The sequence below is a fragment of the Microcaecilia unicolor genome, chromosome 1 (genome assembly GCF_901765095.1).
Source record: "Microcaecilia unicolor chromosome 1, aMicUni1.1, whole genome shotgun sequence".
NCBI lineage: Eukaryota > Metazoa > Chordata > Amphibia > Gymnophiona > Siphonopidae > Microcaecilia > Microcaecilia unicolor.
The window spans coordinates 468,284,375-468,309,978 of record NC_044031.1 but is presented as its reverse complement, the minus strand read 5'-3'; the positions used below and the strand labels follow the sequence as shown (position 1 = coordinate 468,309,978).

Sequence of the window (25,604 nt, the reverse complement as noted above, 5' to 3'; positions counted from 1 at the left end):
ATCACGGTAGGATGAAGACCCATCTTTCCCTGGAGATGAGGTAGATGTGGCAGGAAGGCAATCACAACATGGTGTTTGAAATGTGTGCTCTTTTTAGCAGTAGCACAAACCTTTCTATGTATGTCACAGGCTGTAAAGGTCAAGTTTTGGATTGCACTAAAATTGATTTTTTTTTTTTTTTTTTTTTCAAGGGCCAAATGAAGGTTTTGACAGAATTATCCAGGCTCTTTTCATCAGGCCATACTATGGGGTTTTTTTTTGCCTCTGTCTTGTTGCAGCAGTATTGTTTATTGGATATTTACTATACTGCTTATCAGTGTCGCCACTATAAAGTGGTTTGCAGGCTAAATACAGCTAGAAAAGAACTCATTAATTTAATAGGGAAGAGGAAATATTGAAGAGAAACAGTACGTTTCAAAGACTAGATGAGAAATACAAGGCAAGCATGCTATCCGCCTTGAGATCCAACATTGTATGATTAATCTGTAGAACATGCTAAAGTAATGGGTCTTCAGGCCAGCTTTGAGTTTTGTGTGGGAAAGTTCAGTCCTAAGTGGTACTGGCAGTGAGCCCTCCACTCTTCCTGCTTTACCTGTTTCCTCACAGCTAAAAATCCTTGGTACTTGTCCCTCATTGTCCTGAATTCTCCTTTTTACTTCTAGCACTTCCCCAGAAACCTGCTGTGCATATTCACCACCCTTTGTGGAGTAGTGTTTGCTAACAGCATTTCCATGTCTGGTCTTGGAAGCCACCTATCATGAGTGCTTGTTCCAGAATATCTTTGTGGTTGGAGGGGCCAACAAACCAGTCTTCCATCACCACCTCCCATGCTGTTCTGGGCAAAATATTGGTGGGGTCATGGCCTCTGTAGCCCACTCCATTCCACTGCCTATACCTTCTTCTGGAATGCCTTTTCCACTGATACACATTTGCTTCATTTGATGGTTTCATTCCTGGGAATATAGCCTTTTTTTATTTGAAAGAACTTGTATTTGGCCCTGATGACGATTCATCCATCAGGGTAAGGAGCAAGTCCCACTCGTACGTAAAATATGAAGACTGTAGAATATCTGAGAAGAATTTCTACTGAGCAGACTAAGTGGCCGTTGATCTTTTTTTTGGCATTACTTACTGCATTTACCTGAAATCTGGGAATGGCATTTTGAAAATCAATCCATCTCGCCCAAACATACCATCTTCCAATAATTTAAATAAACCGGGGGGGGGGGGGGGTCACATGACTGTGCAGCAGCTAGGTTTTCTGCTCCTGCTACCTCTCCATAAAACCTCTAATTTTTACACAGCAAACCTCGGATTTTAGGCTGTTCCTGCTCGATAAGAGTCTGAGGGGCGAGATTCAAGGAATTGGCGATTAACAACTAATAGGGACTAAAAACCTCCGGAAAGAGAAAGACAAACAGAAGTTACAGGGGGACAAGATGGCGGTGCCTGCTAGCCCGCCCAACTCTACTGTTGGCTCTGTGTGGGTAGCAGAAGTAACAACAGAAGTAATTGGAGCAGTGGAGCATGTCTTGGACACTCAGCTGGGCCCCATAGACTCAAAATTAGAACAACTTCACAGTAATCTCGATCGTATTGCTGCAGAATTAGCAACCTACTGACACCGCACTGGGGAGTTGGAAGACAAGATGATGAAGGTGGAGGAAGTCCAGACTCGTATGCAAAAAGTGTTGGATACTTACGAAGATAAGTTAGAGAACTTGGAAAATAGATCTTGCAGAAATAACTTGCGGTTTGTGGGATTGGCAGAATCAGTAGACGAGAGAGATCTTCGGGGCTTTTTGGAACGTTGGCTGCCACAGCAATTGTCTCAGATTTGGCATGCCCATTGGTGGTAGAACGAGCCCATCGGATAGGCCTAAGGCAAGAGGGGGTCCTCCAGGCCCAGAGTAGTGATATGTCTCTTTAATTTTGTTCATAAAACTGCAATTTTACAAGCGATGCGAAGTGGTAAAGAGTTACACCATGAGAGCCAAAACATATTGTGTTTTCAAGATTATTCCTCAGCTGTGGCCACTCTGCTCGCAGTTACATAATCGGAAGATCAAATTCACTCTCTTGCATCCTGCCAAACTATGCATCTCATATCAAGGTGAAACAAAACTTTGTCTTTCGGTGGCAGAGGCCCAGAATTTTCTCCAACAGCTGGGCTCTCTGGGACAGAATGGTGGATGTCCTAAACGGTGATATATCTACTGAAGATGTGCTGGCCAGGGCTCTGCTGGGAAAACCTGCAGACTTTTTGAATCTTAATGTTTGTGTGGCTGTAACTATGGCTTATAGCAGTCTGCCGGTTTTTGGCAGTTAATCTGTCCGACATTGGAGCTGAACTCTTCTGTCGCTGATTGTTACACTTCTGATTTGGGCCGGTTACCATCTATCATGGCGCTGTAGATCCTGCGCTGGGCCTTAGGACGCTTTGAACATTTCCAATAAGGATAGTGGTGTAATTGGAATCAGAGTTTGTCTTCTGACTCATGGAATATAATTTCTAGCTTGGCTTTTACTTTTTTTTTTTTTTTTTTGACATGTCAAATGGTCATATGTGCAATGGTTAACGTGCCTAGGGCGGGAGTTTGGGCAGAGGAGGTTTGAGTGGGTTTATTGTTGTTTTCATTATGTTTTCCAGTTACTTTAAGCCTTACACAGGTAGGACAAACTACAAAGGCTTGAGTACTATGCATTGAATCAATGTTTTGTTTTTTATTTACTGTTATACCTATTAGCATAGTGCTTATTGCACTTAATTCAATTGTATATCACAGTATGTGATGCTGATAAGAACGTGGTTTGAAGCGTGGGATTGGTTGAGCATGAGAATGGATAAATTTATGGCTAAGGGGATGGATTGGGGAGTGCGTGGATGGAGTATGAATGCGTTTTTTGTTTTTGTTTTTTTAAATACAACAAGTTGATGCAGTAAAAGTACACAAACAGATCAGTATGAATGTAAGCTATAAGGTTGGGGTTAGGACTATCTGACTGTTAAGGGGAAGGATGGGGAGGGAGGCGTTTAACAGTGACCAGTTCCTAAGGGAACAGTATGGAAGGGGGTAAGGAGGGTGGGGTACACGGGTTGGGGAGGGGGGAACAGGTACCACATTTGTCTTGCAGTGGAATCGGAGCTTGGGTGGCTCAAAATTGTATTTTGACCAACTATAATACTGTAGTCTTGTTTAATGAACATGGTGCATTCTATGTGGAGGGAGGCCATGTGCTGGGGCGGTCTCTCTATTTCATACTAAAATGCTTATCTATGAATTACCTTACATTTTCTGCTATTATGGTTAAAGTAGTAACTTGGAATGTTGGAGGCATTTACTCTCCTATTAAGTGTTCAAAAATTTTGCAATATCTGAAGCATATCAAGGCTGATGTGGTTTTTCTTCCGGAAACTCATTTATCTGAAAAAGAGCATGCCAAATTGGCTCACTGGTGGGTGAGTGATTGTGTGTCATCACCTGCTGATGGGAAGAAAGGGGGAGTGACCATTCTGTTTAGGGCAGGATTGGGCACTCACGTCCGAAAGGTTGTTAAAGACATTGGGGGGCACTTTGTTTTTTTGCCAGGCCCTGATAGCCCGACAACCAGTTGTGCTGGGCAGTATTTATGCCCCCAACCAATGGGACAGTGCCTTTTATAAACGCCTTACAAACACACTTTTTGAAATTTCCTCTATGCCCATGATATTGGGGGGTGACTTTAATATGGCCTGGGACCCTGAATTGGACAAATCTCGCCCATCTCCAAATCCAAAGGCCTGGTCAACGAGGGGGTTACTTGGTCTGTGCGAGCTGCTGGATATTTTAGACATTAGGCGTGTTTTGCATCCGCTTGATGAAGATTACACACACCTATCTCGGGCACATGGTACACAATCACGGATCGATTATTTGCTGATGTCCCGTTCCCTTTTGAATTCTGAAAAAGACTCCCAGATAGGGCCATGTGTTATTTCGAATCATGCGACTGTTTGGTTGGAGTGGCTGACTGCTGGAGCTGAACAGCCAGCCCAGTCTTGGACCTTCCCGGCTTACTTGAATCATAATGCGGAATTTAGGGAGCGTTTAATGCACGGGTGAACTGAATACGCGCAGTTTAATCGGGATAGTGTTCACAATATGACCAAATTTTGGGAGGCTGCAAAAGCTGTCTTGAGGGGCGAAACTATTAGTTATGTAAGTTATTTTTAAAAAGCGAGGGATAGGGAGCTTCTGCATCTGCAGCTGAGGCTGCTGGTCCTGCGCCGTAAATATGGCACATCGCTCACTGCTGCATTAAAACAAGAACTTCTGTCGGTGCAAACGGCGATTAACTCGCTCCTTCATGAATGTTCAGTTAAGCCACAAATTTACTATCAATTTCAATTGTACAGACATGGGAATAAGTGTGGAAAGTTGTTAGCAAAGCTATAGTCGCTCAAAAGCAGGCCTCAAAGTCTATAATCACTGTCAAAAGGTAGGGCGGTCCATACTGATAAAGCCATCTGTGAAGTTTTTCGAACCTTTTATCGCACTTTATATACCCCTCCAGAATCTGTTGATCTGCCAGGTTACCTCTACTTGGAAGGTTTGGACCTCCCACACCTGTCGCAGTCTGACCGTGCATTCCTCAATGCTCCTATTCAAGCGGATGAAGTTTCGTGGGCGATAAGTAAGAGTATATTGGGCAAGGCTCCCGGCCCGGATGGTCTAAGGGCTGAGTTCTACAAAATGTTAGGGGAGGCTATTGTTGACCTGCTGACTGCCTTATTTAATTCATGAGTAGAGGTGGGTAGCATATGTGAACATTTAAATGTGGCACAAATTGTTGTCTTGCCAAAACCAGGTCAGGACCCTATGTTGCCTGAATCATATAGACCCATATCGCTTATTAACCATGAGGTGAAGATGTTTGCAAAAATTTTAGCCAGTCAACTAGGAAGGATACTACCCTCGCTCATCCATGAGTCACAGGTAGGGTTTGTGCAATGACGATCAGTGACTAAAAATATTAGACGAATTTTGACATCCTTGGAGGATGTGGCTGAGTGGGCACTGCCAGCGATACTGATTAGCTTTGACACTGAAAAAGCGTTCGATCGTGTGTCTTGGGATTTTCTTTTTTCAAACTAGCAGCCTTTGCGTATGATCTTTTGGTGCTCTTGACAGATCCTCAAATTTCATTGAATGCATTACTTCTTTTCGGAATATGGAAATTTTGCAATCTTTCGCCTTAATTTTGATAAATTGGTGGCCTTGGTGACCTCAGCAGGTATTCCAATGTTATGGAGGGGTAATTTCCTGCTGAAATGGGCTCATGGTTCCTTTAAGTATTTGGGAGTCCTTCTTACGCCCCAGGTAAACTATCTTTATAATCTCAATATGCACTGGATGTTTTGTGGGATGGAAGAACAGTTGGATAAGTGGCAGGGTCTGCCTCTCTCCCTTGCGGGGAGGATTAGCCTTATTCGCATGGTGATACTTCCTAGGTGACTGTATCATCTTCAAACCTTGCCCCTACGGATGTTAAAAAAAGATGTACAACATTTTAATCGGCTTGTTAGTAGATTTTGTTGGGCCAGATGGAAGCCCAAAGCACGCTACCAGCTGTTACTGGGTAGTTGGGCACAAGGGGGGATGGGGTTGCCCGATTTACAGTTATATAAGTATGCATGTGTGTCAAGTATGCACTAACACACCAGTACATACATGTGACTGTCTCTGGGAAATGGTGAGTAAAGTAGGAAATCCAAAATGTTGAGTGTGGCTGGTTTTTCATATTATGGGCCCATAATTAGTTCAAAAAAGTTACATGTTTGAGCTTCCTGCCGCCTTTTTTTTTTTTTGTTTGTTTTAAATACCCATCCCAGCACTAGCACACTCATTGCTGATTAAGCTGTTTTTCTTGCTTGGTTCTTTTTGTACTTAATTTCAACCTAAACTTCGTTGATGCTCTTAGCCATGCTACTTGCATTTTTACCATTTATTAGTCTTTTTTTTTTTTTTTTTTTTTTTAAAGGCTCAATTTGGTTTGTTTGCTTTTTTGCCTGCATCTACAAGTGACTACCACACACAGACTCCTGAGGCAGGCGGTGTTCGCCGAAACACCGTGCTGTGTCAAGTCTCATCTACCATTAAAGAATATTTTGCCATTTCTCGTCTTCTTGGTTTTACTTGGAAGTGTCCTGTTGGTCACGCTACTCCTTTGTCTCTGCACGTCTCCTCGTAGTGGATCCAGTTTCTCCACTTCTGTGGTTGTTTTGTGCCTTGATTTTTTACTTGCAGTTGTAAACAGCAGCACTAACGGTACCCACAATGCCATGGTGTTTTTCTTGATCCCTTTTCTTTAGTGGGTGTGCTGTATTCCCTGTGTGTGATCATACTAACCTCCAGCAGCCTCTCTTCTTATTGGCGGATTGACATGCAGTTATCATGACATGTACCACTCCTTACCCCTGTGCAAGTCGGCTCAAAAAAGACAATTGAATAAAACTCCAGATAGGCTAAGAAAAGTTTGGCCTTCCCCTGTTCACATTCTTATACTCTCTACTGTGGCGTGAAGCAAAAAAATGTGAATTATCTCTACAAAACACATGTGACGACATTGATCGTTTGAGGCTTTTTAAGGATAAGTGGAATTTTTGTTCCTTTAACGATAATGCTGGGCAGACTTATACGGTCTGTGCCAGAGCCGGTGGTGGGAGGCGGGGCTGGTGGTTGGGAGGCGGGGATAGTGCTGGGCAGACTTATACGGTCTGTGCCCTGAAGAGGACAGGTACAAATCAAGGTAGGATATACACAAAAAGTAGCACATATGAGTTTATCTTGTTGAGCAGACTGGATGGACCGTGCAGGTCTTTTTCTGCCATCATCTACTATGTTACTATGTATGTTAACAATGAGACATGGCTAAGCCAAATTTCCCTTCTGCTTAGAGGCTCCCATTTGTGTATAATCTGTGTGGAAAAAAAAAATCACTGTAGAAACCCTAATACCACCCCCCTGACTTAGTTCCTCTGTCAGCTTCATTTCCATAAAGCACTAGTTTTGTACTGTAACATTGTCAGCACATTGTACCTAGCACAGGGCAATTGCACTGTGATAGCCTGTTGAGTGTAAGCGCTTCTGCTTCCATCCGCATGTCTTTTATAGGCAAGTGAAGTGAATGTGTTTGGGTTGTTTTGCAGGGCTCCTGCCTCTCTAAATGATACAACCACGCTCCATGACCCATGCTTGGGCACGTTTGGTGGACCGATCTTCCCTTGGCTGGCATTAGGAGGCTATGATGGTGAGTGGAGATTACTGAAAGATGAGGAAGACATCAGGGCCATTGTTTATTTGTCAAGGTTTGATATATCGTTAATTGCAAAGAATGTCTGCACCGCTAAGCGATTTACACAAAACTAAAATGAAAAAGAGAGGTTAGGGAGGGCAGGTCAAGCTTATGGAAGAACTGAGAAGGAGAATTGGAGGAGGCAAGTGGGTTGCAATTAAAGGTGGGGTTAGAGCCATAGGTTTTTTGGCTAGCTGTCTTCTAGGTGGTGCTTCTGCCATAATGTGTTTAGCCTCCCTCCCCCCCCCCCCCCCCCCCCCCCCAGTGTTCAAAGTGCTATTTCAAAGTATATAAGTAAATGTAAAAATAATTGTCTATTTTAATACTCAAGTAAAAAAGTAAGTTATTTCCTAATGAGTAAAAAGTGAAATTACTATAACTACACGAATGCAACTATTAACATTTTTATCCCAACAACTTTATTGCCCTAAAATTCAATCCACTTTGCTTGTAGTAACACTAACATTTTGAAAATGACTTGTCACTCATGCAAGTGTGATTGTGAGTCATTAGTAAACCAGCACAACTGAAAAGGTGTTCAACAACTGCACTGGCAAGAAATGGATGATTCAGTCTGATTAAAATAAAATAAAAAATCCTTCAAATCAAGCCAGGTTGCAGTGTTACTGACAGGGTCTGCAGATTTTAAGCAAGGGACTCTCTGAAACACTTGACCTCCGTGTAGCAAAGAAGGCTTTCACAAAATTGGAATTGTTCTAATTTTCTTCTGACTGCAAACTCTGCATATCTTCAAGAACTGATTCAAGAATGTCAGGCTTAAAGCCAGACAAGCAGACTTCCTCTGTAAAGACTCGTTCAGTCCAGTGGACAGTCGCCCCAATATAAAACTTTCCATGGGATGTGCATCAATCTGTTGTGATAGAGACATATGTCTGTTCACCAAGAATTGCTAAAAGCTTCAGCTTCATCTCTCCTTAAAAGCGACCCAACTCATCACTGTTCTGTTTGGCTGGAGACCAGTGACCAATTCAACAAACAAAGGCACCTGCACTGTTCTCATAGGCTATATTCACTGAACAACAACATTTAAGAAGAGATGATTCACTGTTTACAAGACGAGGTTTGCAGTAGCAAAATCCTGTTCCCAGTTTTGCCGTTTCATTTGGTTACTGTGGAATCAGTATCTACATCTCACTTCTGCTTTTATTTTTAACTTCAAGCATCAGATATAACTGAGTAAAAGTAGTAAAATTGATGAAATTATTACATCAGTAAAAGTAACAAATGTTTCCTGTACTTCTTTATAAGTAAAAGTAACAAAACGTTTACTTAAGTACAGTAACTAAACAGATTTACTCAGTTACTACACAACACTGCTTCATTCCCCCCCCCCCCCCCCCCCCCTGGTTTCTTGATCTATGGTTGTTTCAGCAGTGCACCGCCCCATTCACTAGTATATGTGGATGGTGGTGATAATGCATTTGATATACTGCCTTTCTGTGGTACTTTTCCTGTCCCTAGTGGGCTTACAGTCTAGTTTTGTACCTGGGACAGTGGAGGGTTAAGGGGTCTTTTTACAAAGGCACGCTAGCGTTTTTAGCACTTGTTAAAAATGAGCACATGCTAAATGAGTCGCTCATATATTTCTATGGGTGGCTCTAGCATTTAGCACACGCTAACGATTAGTGCGCCTTTGTAAAAGGACCCCTAAATGACTTTCCCCGGGTCATAAGGAGCTGCACTGGGAATTGACTCCAGTTCTGGTTCTTAGTCCACTACACTGACCCATTAGCTTACTCCTTCATGTGAGAATACACTGCATTCGATTTGATAGAATTGCATGTGAACTGTTATTAATAAAATCTTGTCCCTCCTGTTGGAGAACCTATGCTGTAAATGTCTGAAAGTGAATCTGTATGAACTTGCTGTGTGGCACCTTTCAGATCAGCAATGTAGTACTTTCTCTAAAAACACAAAAAGAATCTGTTTGTACAAAATCAGGCCCTCGTATCAGTATGCCCTTTTTTGTTCTGTTTTTTGTGGTTCCTCTGTCCACTGCATCACCATATTGTGCTTCATTATACTGAGTGTTCATTCTTTATTCCATTATACATTCAAGCCAGGAAGGTGGAGAATCTTTATTAGGGGCTTTTGTAGGGAGAGGGGATGGCATGTGGATTTTCTCCACTGATTCAGTGATGATTTGGGGTAAGCAGCCTTGCAACCTTTTTGCATCATGTCTTTCAATGTCTACCCATGTTGAATGATGTATGATACAGTATTTATGTTCCACCAACTCCCAAAAAAAGTTCAAAGAGGATTACAAAAAAATCAATATATAACAGACAGTGACCACAAAAGTTGATAACAGAAAATTATAGTAATACATATTTTCTAAATGACATAGTTTTCCCTCATACCCTCCTCCTGGTTTGATTCATAGGTGACAATTACAATAACGCCACAGCCCTTGTGATAACCTTCCCTGTGAATAATTACCACAATGACACGGAGAAGCTGAACAGAGCCCTGGCCTGGGAGAAGGAGTAAGTATTGGAGTATGGAAGAGGCTCTACTTGCTCGGCCCACGTGGACTGAGCACAGGTGGTCACCTTTAGGATTTGCATTTGTTCCAGAATAAGAAACACGTCTGGAGATTAATAATAATAATCCTTTGTAAACAGAATGTTAGTCTTTATTTTTGCTGCTTTAGTTTTTGTACCTTTTATGCTTACAGTAGGTCAGAGATTAGACTTTTATATATTGAGCACATATCTGTTCATTGGTAGCCCGGGGAGTGTTAAATTCAGGTGTGTTAGGCATGTCCCTTACTGCAGTGGGCTTACAGTGTAGGTTTATACCTGAAGCAATGGAGAATGAAGTGAATTGTCCGAGATCACAAGAAGTGTTTATGGAATTTGAGCTCTTGATTCTTGGTTCTGAGCTTGCTGTTTTAACCACTGTCCTACTTCCTGCTGTGCTGTAAAATGCTTAAGTGTTCAAAAATCTCAGCAGCTAGCAACCTGAGTACTTCTGTTTAGAAGCAATAGTATACAGTGACTGGTGTGATCAAGGAACCATCTCTTTGAGAACTAAACATGGTTTACTGAAGCCAGTGGAGTAGCACAGGTGTTCCTGGGCCCACCCACTTGTGGCTCAGGCCTACCCAACAGCAGCATGTGCATGAAAACGGAGCATGTGCCAGGTGCTGGCATCAGGGGCAGGTCACTAAAGCTGCCATCAGCCTGAGGTGCACTGGACTGAGTTCAACCTTAGCAGACATCTTTGGCTGACAGAGCTTGGGGATCCCTGCCAGCTCAGGTATTTAATATTGAAGTTGGGATGGGAGCACAGGTGTGTGTGGGGGGGGGGGGAGGAGGAGGAGGAGGGCATTTTGCTTGCCCATTTTGGCAGTAAGCCTACCCAAAATTTGGGGGTCTGGCTATGCCATTGATTGCATGAGCCATAGACGGGTGGAACTGAGGGTTCCTAAATGCAGTAAAGGTGGGCCTAACTGTGTGCCTTGCCTGCGCTTCACCTGCATTCATGCCTCCATTGCAGTTGGCATGCTCTAGCACTTACATATACCTTTATGGAATAGTGCTTAGGGTGCTGACGTCTGTAAATGCTACTTTTCCTCATATTTGTGGTCACAAAGGGGTGTGTAATCTGAATGCCTAGTTATAGAATTGCCCTTTTATATGTTAAGTTTTTAGGCCTGCTGTCTAGCAGGCCTAAACTAAATGTATAGCTTGATAGTGGCGGAATTATTAATTTCTCTGCCTGCCTTCCTTCTGCCCCTTAATTACACAGCTGTATTAGGATGTTCAAAAATTATACAGACAGTAGTGGCTGAATATGTCTGAAAATATATGGCCATATTCACAGAAAGCTGATTAACATATAAGTGGCTCTGAATATCGGCCTGTATATTTCCATTTTAGCTGAGGATTATTGACATGGGTGTATACACAGCATGGTAGAAAAGTAATTGTGACAGATTTTAGGGAGTAGGGGGCAGGTTGGCTGGCAAATTCCCAATATTAGATGGCTATCCCCAATATTTTAAAACTTTAAGCACTCTTAAACAGCAGCTTAGCTGCTGAAATTTGGATATATTTTCAAGGCACAGAAAATTTAAGTAGCTAAATTATCTTGTTTAGTGCTAACATATACCATTTACTTGCAAGATTTACGATAATTTTCAGCTGCAACCTTTGATCTTAAAGAACAGTACTACCTAGTGTCTTCAAACTTAACTTTCCTGTATGGGTTATTAGCTTTGTTGGTCTCCTTCCTAGCTCTCCTTAGGGGAATTTAAGAAAAACCTTGTAATTTTTTTTGAAAATAGGAAACTTATTTTTATTTTATGGCTAGAGAACTTGTCATTATAAATATCCATCTTCTTCCAGTTGTCTTGTCGTGCTGTTCTTTTGATTTCCGTGTGTCGCAATGCCTGTCTGGGGTAAACTGAAGTTTGGTATGACTCTTCTCATTGTTACTCAGTGAGGGGCATTTTTGATATGACATCCAAATCCAATTTTGGACATTTTGCAAAACTCCAGTGCCAAATCTGGTCATAAAGTATCTTTTTGGTTTGAAAGTTGCCCTCTTTTAGACATTTTTGTGCTCGGTGCATCTTTTTTCTTTAAGGGCCATTTTTGCACGAAAACAACCATTGGGATGTCTGGGGAGCCAGCAGTCTTGCTAGACTGGCCCCACAGACATACCAGCAGATCACTGGGGCAGCCTAGGGGGGCACTGCAGTGAATTTGACATAAAAGGTCACAGGTACACATTACATTGTAGCCCCCTTATATTGTATGGTGAGCCCTCCAGAAATAGCAAAATGTACTGTACCCAACTGTACACCATTACAATAGCCCTTATGTGTGCAGGTGCCACCTATATGTGGGTTTAGTAGGTATTTTGTGATTTTTGGGGTGCTCATAATTTCCACTGCAAGTGTACCAGATAGAGTGGATTATGGGCCTGGGTCCCCTTCTCTACAGTCCGCTGCACTGACCACTAGGCTACTTCAGGGACCTGCTTGCTGCTCTAATAGGAATGGCCATTATATCTACAGTTGTCATAGAGCCTGGAATATACTGCCATTTTCACCTCTTCGCAGGGTGGGAGGGGGTAGTGACCACTGGGGGATTAAAGGGGGGGTCGTTTTGTTTATCCTCCAGTGGTCATCTGCATCTGCTCAGTTTGGGCACCTTTTTGGCACTTAGGATGTTTTTGACTAGACCTCTTTCAGTAACGACTATTTTTTTTTTTGCCCTGAATGTTTTTTGTTCTATTATTGCAGCAAAAACATCCAAATCATAAGCCTGCCCAAAACACACCTCCAATACTCCCCCTTGAGATTTAGATGAACTACATAGACAGCCTTTAAAAATTAGTTTTGAAAATCGTGATTTGGATGTTTTTGCGAAAGTCCATCTGCCTCTTTTTGTGCTGGTTTTTGGATGTTTTTCTGTTTTGAAAATGAGCCCCCAATGTGTCCTAGTGGCTGTGAGTAGGAAGGAGTTTTTTAATACTTAAAGTCTAAATATTGCCTTGTGAATGAAATAAAAGTGATTTGTTTCAAACTGCCAATTTAATCCCTGAAGAGGAAGGTTTTTATGTTTTGGGAGGGTTTTTTTTTTAGCTGGTGCTTTAAAGAGCCTTGTTTTTCTTTTTCAGGTTTGTCAATTTTTTGAAAAACTATAACCATTCGAACTTGTCCATTTCCTTTTCCTCTGAGCGAAGCATTGAAGATGAGATAAATCGTGAGAGTAACAGTGATGTCTCCACAGTTCTGATTAGTTATGCCGTCATGTTTCTTTACATTTCAATAGCCCTGGGGCACATTAGGAGCTGCGAAAGACTTCTGGTAGGTTCTTCCCAGCAACTGAACCAAAAATGCCTGTTCTGTTAAACTATTATAGAACTCTCGTTCTAGTATCATATATTTCAGAATCCTTTACCATCCATTTTCTCTTGCTGCTTTGGGCTTCCGTCTCAATTAAAACAGTTTCTACTGGAACTATAGCACTGTAAACCTTCACTGAATTTCTACAGCTACCTAAGGATTTTGCCGAGCTATTGCAGTGACAGACCATGTCCTAGGGCTGACAGGCCGCAGTACTTCCCTGATCACCAGATGATGTAGTTGTGTGATGGTGAAGATCCCCCTTCACCTCTTCCCCTGGGACTGTGAAGCTGCTTCCATAACCTCCCTAGATACAGCCCAAGGAATAGCAGCCAGGCTGACAAATGAGCCCAGGTCCTACTGCATGGGAATGCCACTGGGTTGAGCCCTAGAATAATTTTGAAAGGGGAAAAAGAGAAAGTAATTGATGTCTCAAAGGAAGAGGTATGTGCTGCTGGAACTGACAGTCTATTTTGAAAGAGAGAAAATACGTTTTAGCAGGTTGATTTTATTTTAAGAAAAATTTAATGAAACACTTTTCTTAACCCTTTGCCCTTTTCATTCTGTTTTTAAAGGTGGACTCTAAAATATCCCTGGGCATTGCAGGCATCCTGATAGTGCTGAGCTCAGTCGCTTGCTCTCTCGGGATCTTCAGCTATGCTGGCGTGCCCCTCACCCTGATCGTCATTGAAGTTATCCCATTTCTGGTGCTGGCTGTAGGAGTAGACAACATCTTCATTATTGTTCAGACTTTGCAGGTGCGATATAGTAGTTGGCATGTCTGTCTGCCTACCTTTTCTTGAAGGGTATGATGATTTAACGGGGATGGGGGCTGCAGGCTGTAGCTGCTGAAAAATGATAAACATGTAGGCCAGTCTGAAAGTAACAGTTATACACTAGATGGTTCTACGTGGTGTCTGCACTTGCACTCTGTAGATCTGTAGAGAGTCGTGGCCAGAATTAATAAGATGTGTCATAATAGTAGCATTATACTGTGTGCAGCAAACCAGCTGCATGAAATGTTTGCTGTATTTTGGTTTGCCACAATTTGCTTGCTCCCTAAGAAGCAGAGTATGATTTTGTGGACACATTTCCGTGGCTGCTTATGAGGATCGCTTTTGTGTTTTCACCAGAGGGATGAACGTCTCCAAGGAGAAACCCTAGAGCACCAGATCGGGCGAGTCCTGGGAGAGGTGGCTCCCAGTATGTTTCTGTCTTCCTTCTCAGAAACTGTAGCATTTTTCTTAGGTAAGTAAAACTTTTTTAAACTTTTTTTTTTTTTTTTTGTATTAACGTTTTCACTGTCAAGCAGGATAAATCGGCCACAGAGCTGGTTGTTTTGACAACACCAAAAAAGAGCACTCTGAGGCTTGCTGTATAACTGCTACCTCACAAGTTCCTGCAATCTGCTTGTGCTCTTGCTGTCAGCTAGGTGTGGCTTATGCATTTTTGCATATTTCTTGAATATTTGCTGCTGACAAATTTCTCACTTTTTGTCCCTCTTTCTCTCCACATTTCCCTTGGTCCTTTTCTTAAATATACAATTAAAAAAATAGACTTATAAAAGTACAGCCTTGCAAACTAATATGCGAGGAGATTTCAAGAGGTGCTTCTATGGAAGGAATAAGTCTGTCAGACACTCTAGAAGTTCTGCTGATTTCTGAGATCAGACCAGTTTCCCTGGCTGCCCTCTTTGTGTCATGATATCGCCAAGGGTGAGATGCTTCAGGAGCTAGAAAGTGAAGGATCTTGCCCCTCACCATTGGGATTTTAGTCTACCAAAGGTGCCCAAGGAAGATAAAATGTTGAAGTCTACCAGACTTATTGGCAAAGTGTTTCAGAACGCTATACTTCCTTGAGGATTGCTTCTCATTAGTGTTATCTGGTACAATATAAAGCCCTTCTTTAAATTTCTCCCTAAGAAGTTCAAGGGCAAATTCCTGGACCAAGTAGTTTTGCAAGAACATTTTAGTCAATAGTATGCCCCTCCACAGTATGCCTGAGAATACAGTCATGTGGCTGATTTCATCCTACTTGTTCATAGAGAAAGCGATATTCCTTACTTGTAATGGAGTGGGTTCTATCTAGACAGCAGGATAAACTGGACACACCAGAGAGAATAGATGACTTTTTCATGGCAGCTTTGAATTTAAGAAGGCTCAAGCTGAATAAGCAATAGAGTTTCAGATTGTGGAGAAAAGAAAGCATTATTTATTTATTTGTAACATTTATACCCCGCGCTTTCCCACTTATTAGCAGGTTCAATGCGGCTTACATAATATAACAGGTTTACAAGATAACACAGATTGGATAACATTATGTATTGTGGAGTCGAGGCAAGAAGCAATAGGCAATATATACAATATATACAGTATGTATCCTTTGGAGGAGCGTAGAAAATGGGACATGGTCAAAGGAGTGATAAGAGGCGAGTTAAAAGGGTGACCTACATAGTCTTATGGACTAAAATTCAAAACCTTAAATTGAATCCAGTAAGTAATGGGAAACCAGTGGTGCTGGGTCAGCAAGGAAGTCACGTGGTCAAATCTTCTTGCAGGACATAAAAGCTGTTGTATTTCAGTGTTCTGGATCTGCTGTAGACATTTGGTAAGAGCATTAGTGAGCAATGCATAAATCATGGGAGCCTGTAAAATTTTGATTAGAGTCCTGATATGGATTCTAGGGTTCAATATTATGGTGGATGTGGGGATAAAATGTTCACTAGATTTTTGGTTTCAATAAATTTGTATTAAAGTTTTCAAAGTATCAGCATAATGGGCACACCACCATTCAACACAAGAAAAACAAAATTCCCATCCAGCCCCTCCACCCACCCCAGCAGACAGAAACAAGGTCAGCCTGTGGTTTCTTCAGGTCAAACCTCAGTCTACGAACTACCCTTCCCCCTGTAATATCAACTGCTAATTGTGTCCATTCATCTGCATCTTTATTATAACATCTCTTCTGAAGGTCCATAAGTTTATCAAGTTCCACTGCCTGTAACTGGTGAGACCAGTCCATTAAGGTGGGACCCGCTGCCCGCTTCCAGTGCGCTGCAATCTTGCATCTTGCAACAGAAAGGGACATTCATTTTAGTCTTCTGTGCCCTTTCTGTCTTCGTACCACTCCAATTTGTGTACAATCTCCGGACAGTTTAATGCTTACTTTCTGTAGACCACATTGTGCCAGCAGATCTGGTTTTATTTACAGAAGAGTATTTACAGGGTCTAGGCCACAGGAAACTTCACAGTAAAGGCACACCCAGTTCATGCTCTGAGATAATTATAACAGCATCCACACACACTTCCTTGAGACAACATTGGTCCTGGAGAAGGCAAGGCTATCAAGTTCAAACCCTGGGCTGTCTTTGCTTCCATATGCTAATGTGTCCAAATCACTTAGACATCCCAGAATTATAGACATTACAATTATGGAGTCACTAGTTTCTCTGGATGCCAGAAGTAGACATCAAAGGTTGGGGGTGGGGGGGGGGGGAGAAGGAGCTTCTGAGGATTGTAGTGTATCAGTCTTCTATGTGCTTTATCAGCTTTACCCAGGAGTACTACTGGACTCTTCCATACTGATTCAGAAACAATAAGCAGAAGTTCTCTTATTTTCAACTCCCTACCTGCAGGCCATTATATTTTAACCCTCCGGGGTTCCTTAAACATGTATACAGGTTTCCTCAGGCTTTCTGCTTTTAGTATATTTGGGGAAAGGTTTTTATGTTTTGTGTGGGGTGTTTTTTCCCCTCTGTAGCAAGCTTTTTTTTCAAATTCTTTTAGTCTGTTTTATCATTGCTTTACATCTAACTTGATTGTGCTTAACCTTTCCCAGGACCAGCTCAAGGGATGGAGGTGCTGTGCCCCCCCCCCCCCCCACACACACACACACACACATTACTCCCTCACCTCTCAATCCCCTGCTGTCCTGTAAAATTTATATTGTTCACCAGCAGTATGATAGGCTGCCTTTGGCCAACCTCTGGGTCTTTCCTCTGCCACATCCTACCCCAGGAAATTGCATCAGAGGAGGTGGGACATAGCAGAGGAAGTATTAGAATATTATGGTACACTTTGGGGAGCAACAATTTCCAAAACCTTTTGCCAAAGCTGTTTATAACATTTTCTCTTCCTTGTGGCTGCCTTCTGTTGAGCAAATTTCATGGTGTGCAGTTTCTTGCATTTGCTGAAACCAGTATTGCGTAGATAGTTTCTTCTACAACTCAATGCTTCAAAATGGCCTTTTTAACCAACAGTACAGAAATTAGTGGTATAGTGTTTGTCACATTAAAGAGCATGCATGCCTTAAATAAACTTTTTTTTTTTTAACCCATTCAACTGTTCCTCAAGAAAATCATGGAGTGGCGCAATCTGCTGCACAGGGTCTATAAGTGTTTACACAGTGTGGTACAAAGGAAACGCATATTTTTAACCTGGCATTTCTAGCTTGATCTATGCCCAAAGGAGTGATCAGGAAGAGAGTTTAAAGGTTATGAGGGAAGAGTTCAGGAAGATCACAGGGATCAGGAAGAGAGTTTAAAGGTTATGAGGGAAGAGTTCAGCAAGATCACAGGACAGAGAGGATTAAGAAATCACATGTCTGAATTTGTGTGTTGTATGCCCCTCCCCTCCTTTACACATACTTAAAGCTTTAGGATGGTTACACCTAACTCTGTCCTTAATATTCACTTCCAGTGCTTGAGGGCTGCCAATGGTTTTGCAGAACGTGCATGAATATGCATGAGGGAGATTTGCATGCCTGTTATCTCCATTGTTTGCAGATATCTCACATTCATATTCGTTAGGCATATCCTGAAAACCTTTGATATCTGACCCATTGGCAGCCTTTGAGGACTGGGAGTGAGTACCAAGGCTTTATATGGAGCTAGATCCTTGGGGAAACATACGATTAGTGATTGGGGGCGGGGGGGCACAGAAAAGAGAAGGTTGGCACCTTTCACAAAAATCGACAATGTTGCACTTTCTGAATGAAACATGTTACCCAGATATTTATTTTTAACCCCCTACTACTTGGCCTGAACATTACTGACTTATAAACTTTTGGGTAAAGGATGGTGGTATTAAAGTATTGCTACTGTTGGGTTTGGATTTATTTTTTCTAAATAAATCATTTGGAGCTCAAAACGCAGTCATTTAAAATATATTTTTCTTGGCCCTGAGGCATGAACATAGAGATTTGTTTTTTTTTTAAAAACAGTGGGTTTTGAACATAATATGAAAGTTGAACAATAAATACAAGAAAAAATGAGTAAAAAGACCTGAGGTTAATCCCCAGGAAAAGTGCCATAGAGGAGAGAATGGCAGGTAGGTTGCTGGGCTGAAGAATCGAGCCTCTAATGCTGCTGCCTCAGTGCCCCATTGCTGCTCTCCTGACTCCTTTCTCCTTTTCCAGGTGCATTGTCTTCCATGCCAGCGGTCCGCACCTTCTCTCTTTTCGCTGGGATGGCTGTGTTTATTGACTTTCTTCTCCAGATTACTTGCTTTGTGAGTTTGCTAGGATGGGATGCAAGACGCCAAGAGGTACGTGAAGTGCTAGCCTTCAGCTCCTTCCTCCTGCTTCCCCGAGTACAGGCCTGTGTACCCTCTTCAGACCCTGTTTAGAAATACATATCGAACTACTTGAAGAATATAATGGGTTGATTCATGCCTGCTGCACCCTCGCAGGTTTTCTTTTAAGTAGCTGTATGTGTATCATGAACTATGCCTCCTGATCAGACGTTTATTGAATTGTTTTACCAGTAAGAGGGCATATAGATCTCCCTGTTCCAGTTTACCCAGCTGTAATGACGGCATTGTTCTTTTAATAAGCAACCACCTTGGAGGCCCTGGAGAGCTTTCCAGATAAACTTGGGCCATATGTGGCCTGGGAATAGCAACAGTGATTTTGTTTTGGGGTGTGGGGTGAAGTATCATCTCTGCCAGTCTTGTTCGTTTGTTTTGTTATTTGTTACTGAAAATCAATGGATTTAACAAAAAAGAACCAAACAAAAACAGCTCTTTTAAATTCAAAATAAGCACAACATCGAGGAAAATACTGTGGTGTGGGGTTGGGGTTTTTTTTGTTTTTTTTCTGTTGCTTCTATCCCCTTGTTGACAAGGTAAGGAGGGAAGAGTTGGTATTCAGCTTATGAATCACCTTTTCTCTTTCTCCCTGTTTCATAAATCCCAGTCAGGCTTAAGGCCTTGTTATAGTACTCAAGATGGTCTTGAACATCTTAATATCTGATTTTAGGAAAGCAGTCAGTCTAAGCTTTGTTTTTAGTGATGCAATTCGATATGTCAAGTGCCTTTGACCTTGTTGATCATAAGTTGCTTTTAGGCCTGTTGGATCAGTTTGGATTGTGTGGGAAGGTCCACCAATGGTTCCGCAGCTTCCAAAAATCTAGATCGTATCAGGTAAAGTTGTCAGGTTCTCTCTCACCTTCCTGGTCTCCTGACTGTGCGGTGCCACAGGGTTTGCTGCTTTCTTCAATTCTGTTCAATGTTATGATGACTCCATTAGGTGAAAGGCTAGAAGCAGCGAGGTTCTGCACTTTTATTTATGCGGATGATGTCATAATCTATATCCCTTTCAAGACGTGTCTTCCAGAAATTGTTCCTAAGATTAGGCTTGGTCTGGATTTGTTGGAATCCTAGAGATAAGACTAAATTTATTGTAGTAACCAACCCTTTTGACTGTGCCACATATAATAATTATAGTATTGACATATCGTACCCCCTAGACTCTATACTTAGGGTACTGGGTGTATTAATTGACAAGTCACCTGACGTTTGAGCCTTTGATTTCTTCAGTACTGAAGTAGAGGAGTTTCCATGTTTCAGTACTGAAAAAATCCTTCAGGTCTCTTTGAAAGGTGAGGAGAATCAGATCATATTTCTCACTAGACATCTTTAGACTGCTAGTTCAATTCTTGGTTTTGGCTCAGTTCGATTACTGCAATTCCATCTATGCTGGATAGAAGGAGAGTGTCCTAAAGAGATTACAAACAGCCCAAAATACAGCAGCTAGGCTTGTTCTCAAGCTATCACATTTTGATAGGGCCACTCCATTATTATGCAAGCTGCATTAAAGCCAGGATTATTTTTAAATGATGTGTTTTTGTCTTTATATGGCATGACACCAGATTATATGCAGCCCCTTAATAACTATTCCCCTATGCAGTATAACCTCTGGTTCTAGGGACTACCTTAGACTTCATCTTCCAGATTGTAGTTCATTCTGCTGACTTTAGATACAAGGTGCTAAGTGGTGGAATTCACTGCAGGTAGCAATAAAGGGTCAGTTTGATTACTTGGTATTTCGTAAAAGACTGAAAACTCTCCTCTGAGAGGTTTCCATTCGTTGATGGAGTATCTTAGATTGCAACTGTCCATCAATGGTCTATATTTGATATTTTGTTTATGGCTTTGTAAACCTTGTCTGTTTATCCTCTTATCTGTCACTTCTTCAACCTCTCACTTACCACTGCGACTGTCCCTGCTGCCTTTAAACATGCTGTGGTCACACCTCTCCTTAAGAAGCCTTCACTCGACCCTACTTGTCCCTCTAATTACCGGCCCATCTCCCTCCTCCCTTTTCTCTCCAAATTACTTGAGCGTGCTGTCCACCACCACTGCCTTGATTTTTCTCTCCTCACATGCTATTCTTGACCCACTACAATCTGGTTTTTGCCCTCTCCACTCAACCGAAATTGCGCTTACTAAAGTCTCCAATGACCTACTACTGGCTAAATCCAGAGGTCTCTATTCCATCCTCATTCTTCTTGATCTTTCCGCAGCTTTTGACACTGTCGATCACAGCATACTCCTCACTTGGATTCCAGGGCTCTGTTCTTTCCTGGTTCTCTTCCTACCTCCCCCTCCGCACCTTCAGTGTTCACTCTCATGGATCCTCTTCTACTTCTATCTCTCTGCCTGTCGGCATACATCAGGGTTCTGTTCTTGGTCCCCCTCCTCTTTTCTATCTACACTCCTTCCCTTGGTTCATTAATCTCATCCCATGGCTTTTTCTACCATCTCTATGCTGATGACTCCCAAATCTACCTTTCTACCCCTGATATCTCACCTTGCATCCAGCCCAGAGTTTCAGCGTGCTTGTCTGACATTGCTGTCTAGATGTCTCAACGCCACCTAAAATTAAATATGACCAAAACCGAGCTTCTCATTTTCCCCCCAAACCCACCTCCCCGCTCCCCCTGTTTTCTATTTCTGTTGATGGCTCTCTCACTCTCCCTGTCTCCTCAGCTCGAAACCTTGGGGTCACCTTTGACTCTTCTCTCTCCTTCTCTACTCACATTCAGCAGATCGTCAAGACCTGTTGTTTCTTTCTTTACAACATCCGTAAGATCCACCCCTTTCTTTCTGAGCACTGTACCAAAACCCTCATCCACACCCTTGTCACCTCTCGTTTAGACTACTGCAATCTGCTTCTTGCTGGCCTTCCACTTAGTCACCTCTCCCCTCTCCAGTCGGTTCAAAACTCCCGTCTCATCTTCCGCCAGGGTCGCTTTACTCGTACTACCCCTCTCCTCAAGTCACTTCACTGGCTCCATATCCGTTTTCGCATCCTGTTCAAACTTCTTCTACTTACCTATAAATGTACTCATTCTGCTGCTCCCCAGTATCTCTCCACACTCGTCCTTCCCTACACCCCTTCCCGTGCACTCCGTTCCATGGATAAATCCTTCTTATCTGTTCCCTTCTTCTACTGCCAGCTCCAGACTTCGCTCCTTCTTCTGTCTCGCTGCACCCTATGCCTGGAATAGACTTCCTGAGCCCCTACGTCTTGCCCCATCCTTGACCATCTTTAAATCTAGAGTGAAAGCCCACCTCTTTAACATTGCTTTTGACTTGTAACCACTCCCCCACATTAGATTGTAAGCTCTTTGAGCAGGGACTGTCTTTCTTCTGTGTTTGTGCAGCGCTGCGTACGCTTTGTAGCGCTATAGAAATGCTAAATAGTAGTAGTAGTATTTACTGTTAGCCACATTGAATAAATAAATAAAACACTGACCTAAAACCCACCCTGGCTTTGGGATCCCAGGATAGGTTTGAGAAGTCCTGTATAAGATCAGAGATGAGTGGAAGAAGGCAGAGCTGTTGATCTTCTCCATTGGAACAGATCTACAGAATCCATTCTCCTTTCCTGCTGAAAATATTTGAAATCCCTATGTGATAATCCTTTTTGGTTTTATTAGGGGATAATTTTTTTTCTATCTGTGTGGGTGCTTCTTGCAGCTGAAGGTAACACTATATATAAGCTAAGCCAAGTTATTCCACTGTGTTGGCAACATTTATTAGGGATCCTTCGAATTGGGATAAACCAGCTAGTACGGCCTATGATTCAGGAAAAACCTCTAACTTTGTCCTTGTGCTCCATACAGTAGTCACATGTCTCTTGCAGTCAAATGTAATAGAACTGGTTCCAATTCAGGAAAGGAATTGAGGCTTCTACTCCAGGTACTTCCAAATAATCCCCCCTCCCTCCCCCCAAAAAATTAAAAACAAAACAGGAGGATTGTGTCCATTGTTAGATCTTGGGGATCTCAACTTCTTCCTGTGCAAGGAAAAATTCAAGATGAACGTTGTCCGTCCATTCTTCCCTACTCAATAAAGGGAGACTGGCTGTGTTTGCTGGATCTCATATGCTTACACACACCTCTGATTTATCCAACTTGCAGAAAATACCAACAGTTCCTTCGGTGCACCGGCCATTATCAGTACAAGATCCATGCTTTTGACTTCTCATCAGCTGTGAGTTTCACCAGATGCATCGTGGTGGTAGCCTTTCACCTGCACAGGTTGGGCTAGATAGTCTTTCCATTCTTCAATGGCTGGTTTCTGACTGCTTCCTTGAAGGATCAGTTCTTGTCCTTTTATGCCTCTTTTAGAAACCAGAGTGTCTCAACTTTGAGAAGTCAGTGCTTCAACCTATGAACAGAATATTGTAGGGGCTATTCTAGACATAGTTGGCAAAGGCTTTTCTATTTAGACAGATTACAAAAACTGATGGTTCATGTCCAAAACATTAAAACACTGTTTGATCATCACAGCCAAGGGCTACTTCCATATAGCCTAACCTTTTGTTCACTGTGGTTCTTGCCAGTGGTGTTCCTAGGTTGGCTGGCACCCAGGGCAGATCACTGCTGCCCCCCCCCCCCCCCCCCCAATCTTACCTCCTGGGGGTGCTAGGAGCAGTTCCGCAGCAGTCGGCTCTGCTGGTTTCCTGCCCCGGAACAGGAAGTAAAGTCAGAGGGAGCAGGGAACTGGCGGAGCCAATGGACACAAGGCTGGAGCATGTATCCGGGGTAGACCACCCCCACCCTCAGTACGCCACTGGTTCATGCTGTACCTTGCGCCTGCTTGAAAATGAGAGAAACTTAATGGGATCTCAAAGTTATAGAATCTATGTACCTAGTCTCTCTCTGCCAAAATTGTCTGAACTATGTTGACAGACAGGGAGGAACAGGTTTACTTATGCCTTGAAGCAGCACAAATTTGTGACTTTGATTTTCAGTCATCTACAAATTCAAGCTGCTTACATTCTGGGCAATCAACCATACAGCAGACAAGCTCTGCAGAGTTCTTCAACCCAAGTAGTCTGTGTGCCATCAAACCCTAGAGCAAAGAAAATGCAAAACTACCTCCTGTTTAGTATGCCTATTCTGTATTGACTGGCAAGGGATATGCTGCCATAACCTGGACTTGGTCATTCCTCCCATCCCTCACTTTGTGAAAAACCTACACAAGTTTTTAAAAGGTGTAATACAATGATTCTCATAGCATGGTACTGTTCTCATTAGAACTGGTTGTCCCTTATCAAAAGTGTTTTGCAGTTCTTCCATGCAGGCTTCTAAATTTCTGTCACTGACAGCACAGAACAAGGGCTCTCCTTTACTTCCAAATCCTGAATCACTAGACCTGACCATGTGGAAGTTGACCAGTTTTTGGTTTCCACACTGGATCTACCAACGCCCGTGCAAAATATCTTGGATGCATCAAGAAAACACCCGATCTGTTACACCTTTAAGTGGAAGAGATTCTCTATCTGGTGTTATTAATGGTCTTGATCTGATCCTGTTTGGTGACTTCAAAATGTCATTCTTCTCTACCTATACCATCTCTCTCAATTAGGACCACAATCATCCTTCACCAGAATGTTTGTGTGTACTTTCAACCTATCTTGTCCCTAAGTTTTCAGCTCCATAATGTCCAATATTTTTTTTGATTCACAAAGGTGTGCTTTGTGTCAAGCTACTATTTCAGAAGCCTCATATGCTGTGGGATCTTTAGTGCTGTCCTTACCATTATCATGAAGCTACCATTTGAGTCAATGGCATCCACTTATACATAAGCATGGATTAATAAGACAAAGCCAACGTGGATTTAGTGAAGGGAAATCTTGCCTCACCAATCTACCAGTTGGAGTAGAGGAGTAGCCTAGTGCTTAGTGCACATACATTGATCCTGGAGAACTGGGATCGATTCCCACTTAACCCTCTATTGCTCTGGGTACAAATAAGTACCTGTATGTACTATGTAAACTGCTTTGAATGTAATTGCAAAAACCACAGAAAAGCGATATATCAAGTCTTAATTCCCTTCCGTACTACATTTCTTTGAAGGGATGAACGAACATGTGGATAAAGGTGAGCCAGTCGATATTGTGTATCTGTATTTTCAAAAGTACCTCATGAAAGACTCCAGAGTAAATTGGAAACTAATTGGATAGGAGGTAGTGTTCTATCATGGATAAAAAAAACTGGCTAAAAGAAAACGTACAGTAGGGCTAAATGGTCAGTATTCCCAATGGAGAAGGGTACATAACAGGGTCCCACAGGGGTCTATACTAGGGCCACTGCTTTTTAACATATTAATAAATGATCTAGAGATAGAAATAACTAGTGAGGTAATTAAATTTGCTGATGACACAAAATTATTAAGAGTAACTATCGCTACATGATGCAAAGTTCCCCATTAGGAGTTACCGATCATGAAAAGGATCTAGGTATCATAGTTGATATGTTGAAACCTTCTGCTCAGTGTGTAGTGGCGGCTAAGAAAGCAAATAGAATCTTAGGTATTATTAGGAAAGGAATGGAAAACAAAATGAGGACAACTTCCCTATGAGGAAAGGCTAAAGCGGCTAAGGCTCTTCAGCTTCTTTACACTTTACAAAAATGCTAGGACTAGGGGGCATGCAATGAAGCTATAAAGTGGTAATTTTTAAAACAAATTGGAGAAAATATTTCATTACTCAACATGTAATTAAACTCTGGAAAGCTATTATTAACATGGCCTTGGGGAAAATCCACTGGATTTCTAGGATACGCAGCATAAAATGTATTCTACTGTTTTGGAATCTT

General features: G+C 42.2%; 1 protein-coding gene across 1 annotated transcript in view; it reads left to right on the top strand.

The window, feature by feature from the left end:
• Positions 1-25,604, top strand: part of NPC1 (NPC intracellular cholesterol transporter 1) — a 107,659-nt gene that overhangs the window by 49,112 nt on the left and 32,943 nt on the right. Inside the window, exons 10-15 of the mRNA XM_030213532.1 lie at positions 7,190-7,290; positions 9,740-9,842; positions 12,988-13,177; positions 13,792-13,974; positions 14,350-14,464; positions 18,632-18,759. Of these exons, the coding sequence (XP_030069392.1) occupies positions 7,190-7,290; positions 9,740-9,842; positions 12,988-13,177; positions 13,792-13,974; positions 14,350-14,464; positions 18,632-18,759 (820 nt within the window). The remainder of the gene's footprint in view (positions 1-7,189; positions 7,291-9,739; positions 9,843-12,987; positions 13,178-13,791; positions 13,975-14,349; positions 14,465-18,631; positions 18,760-25,604) is intronic.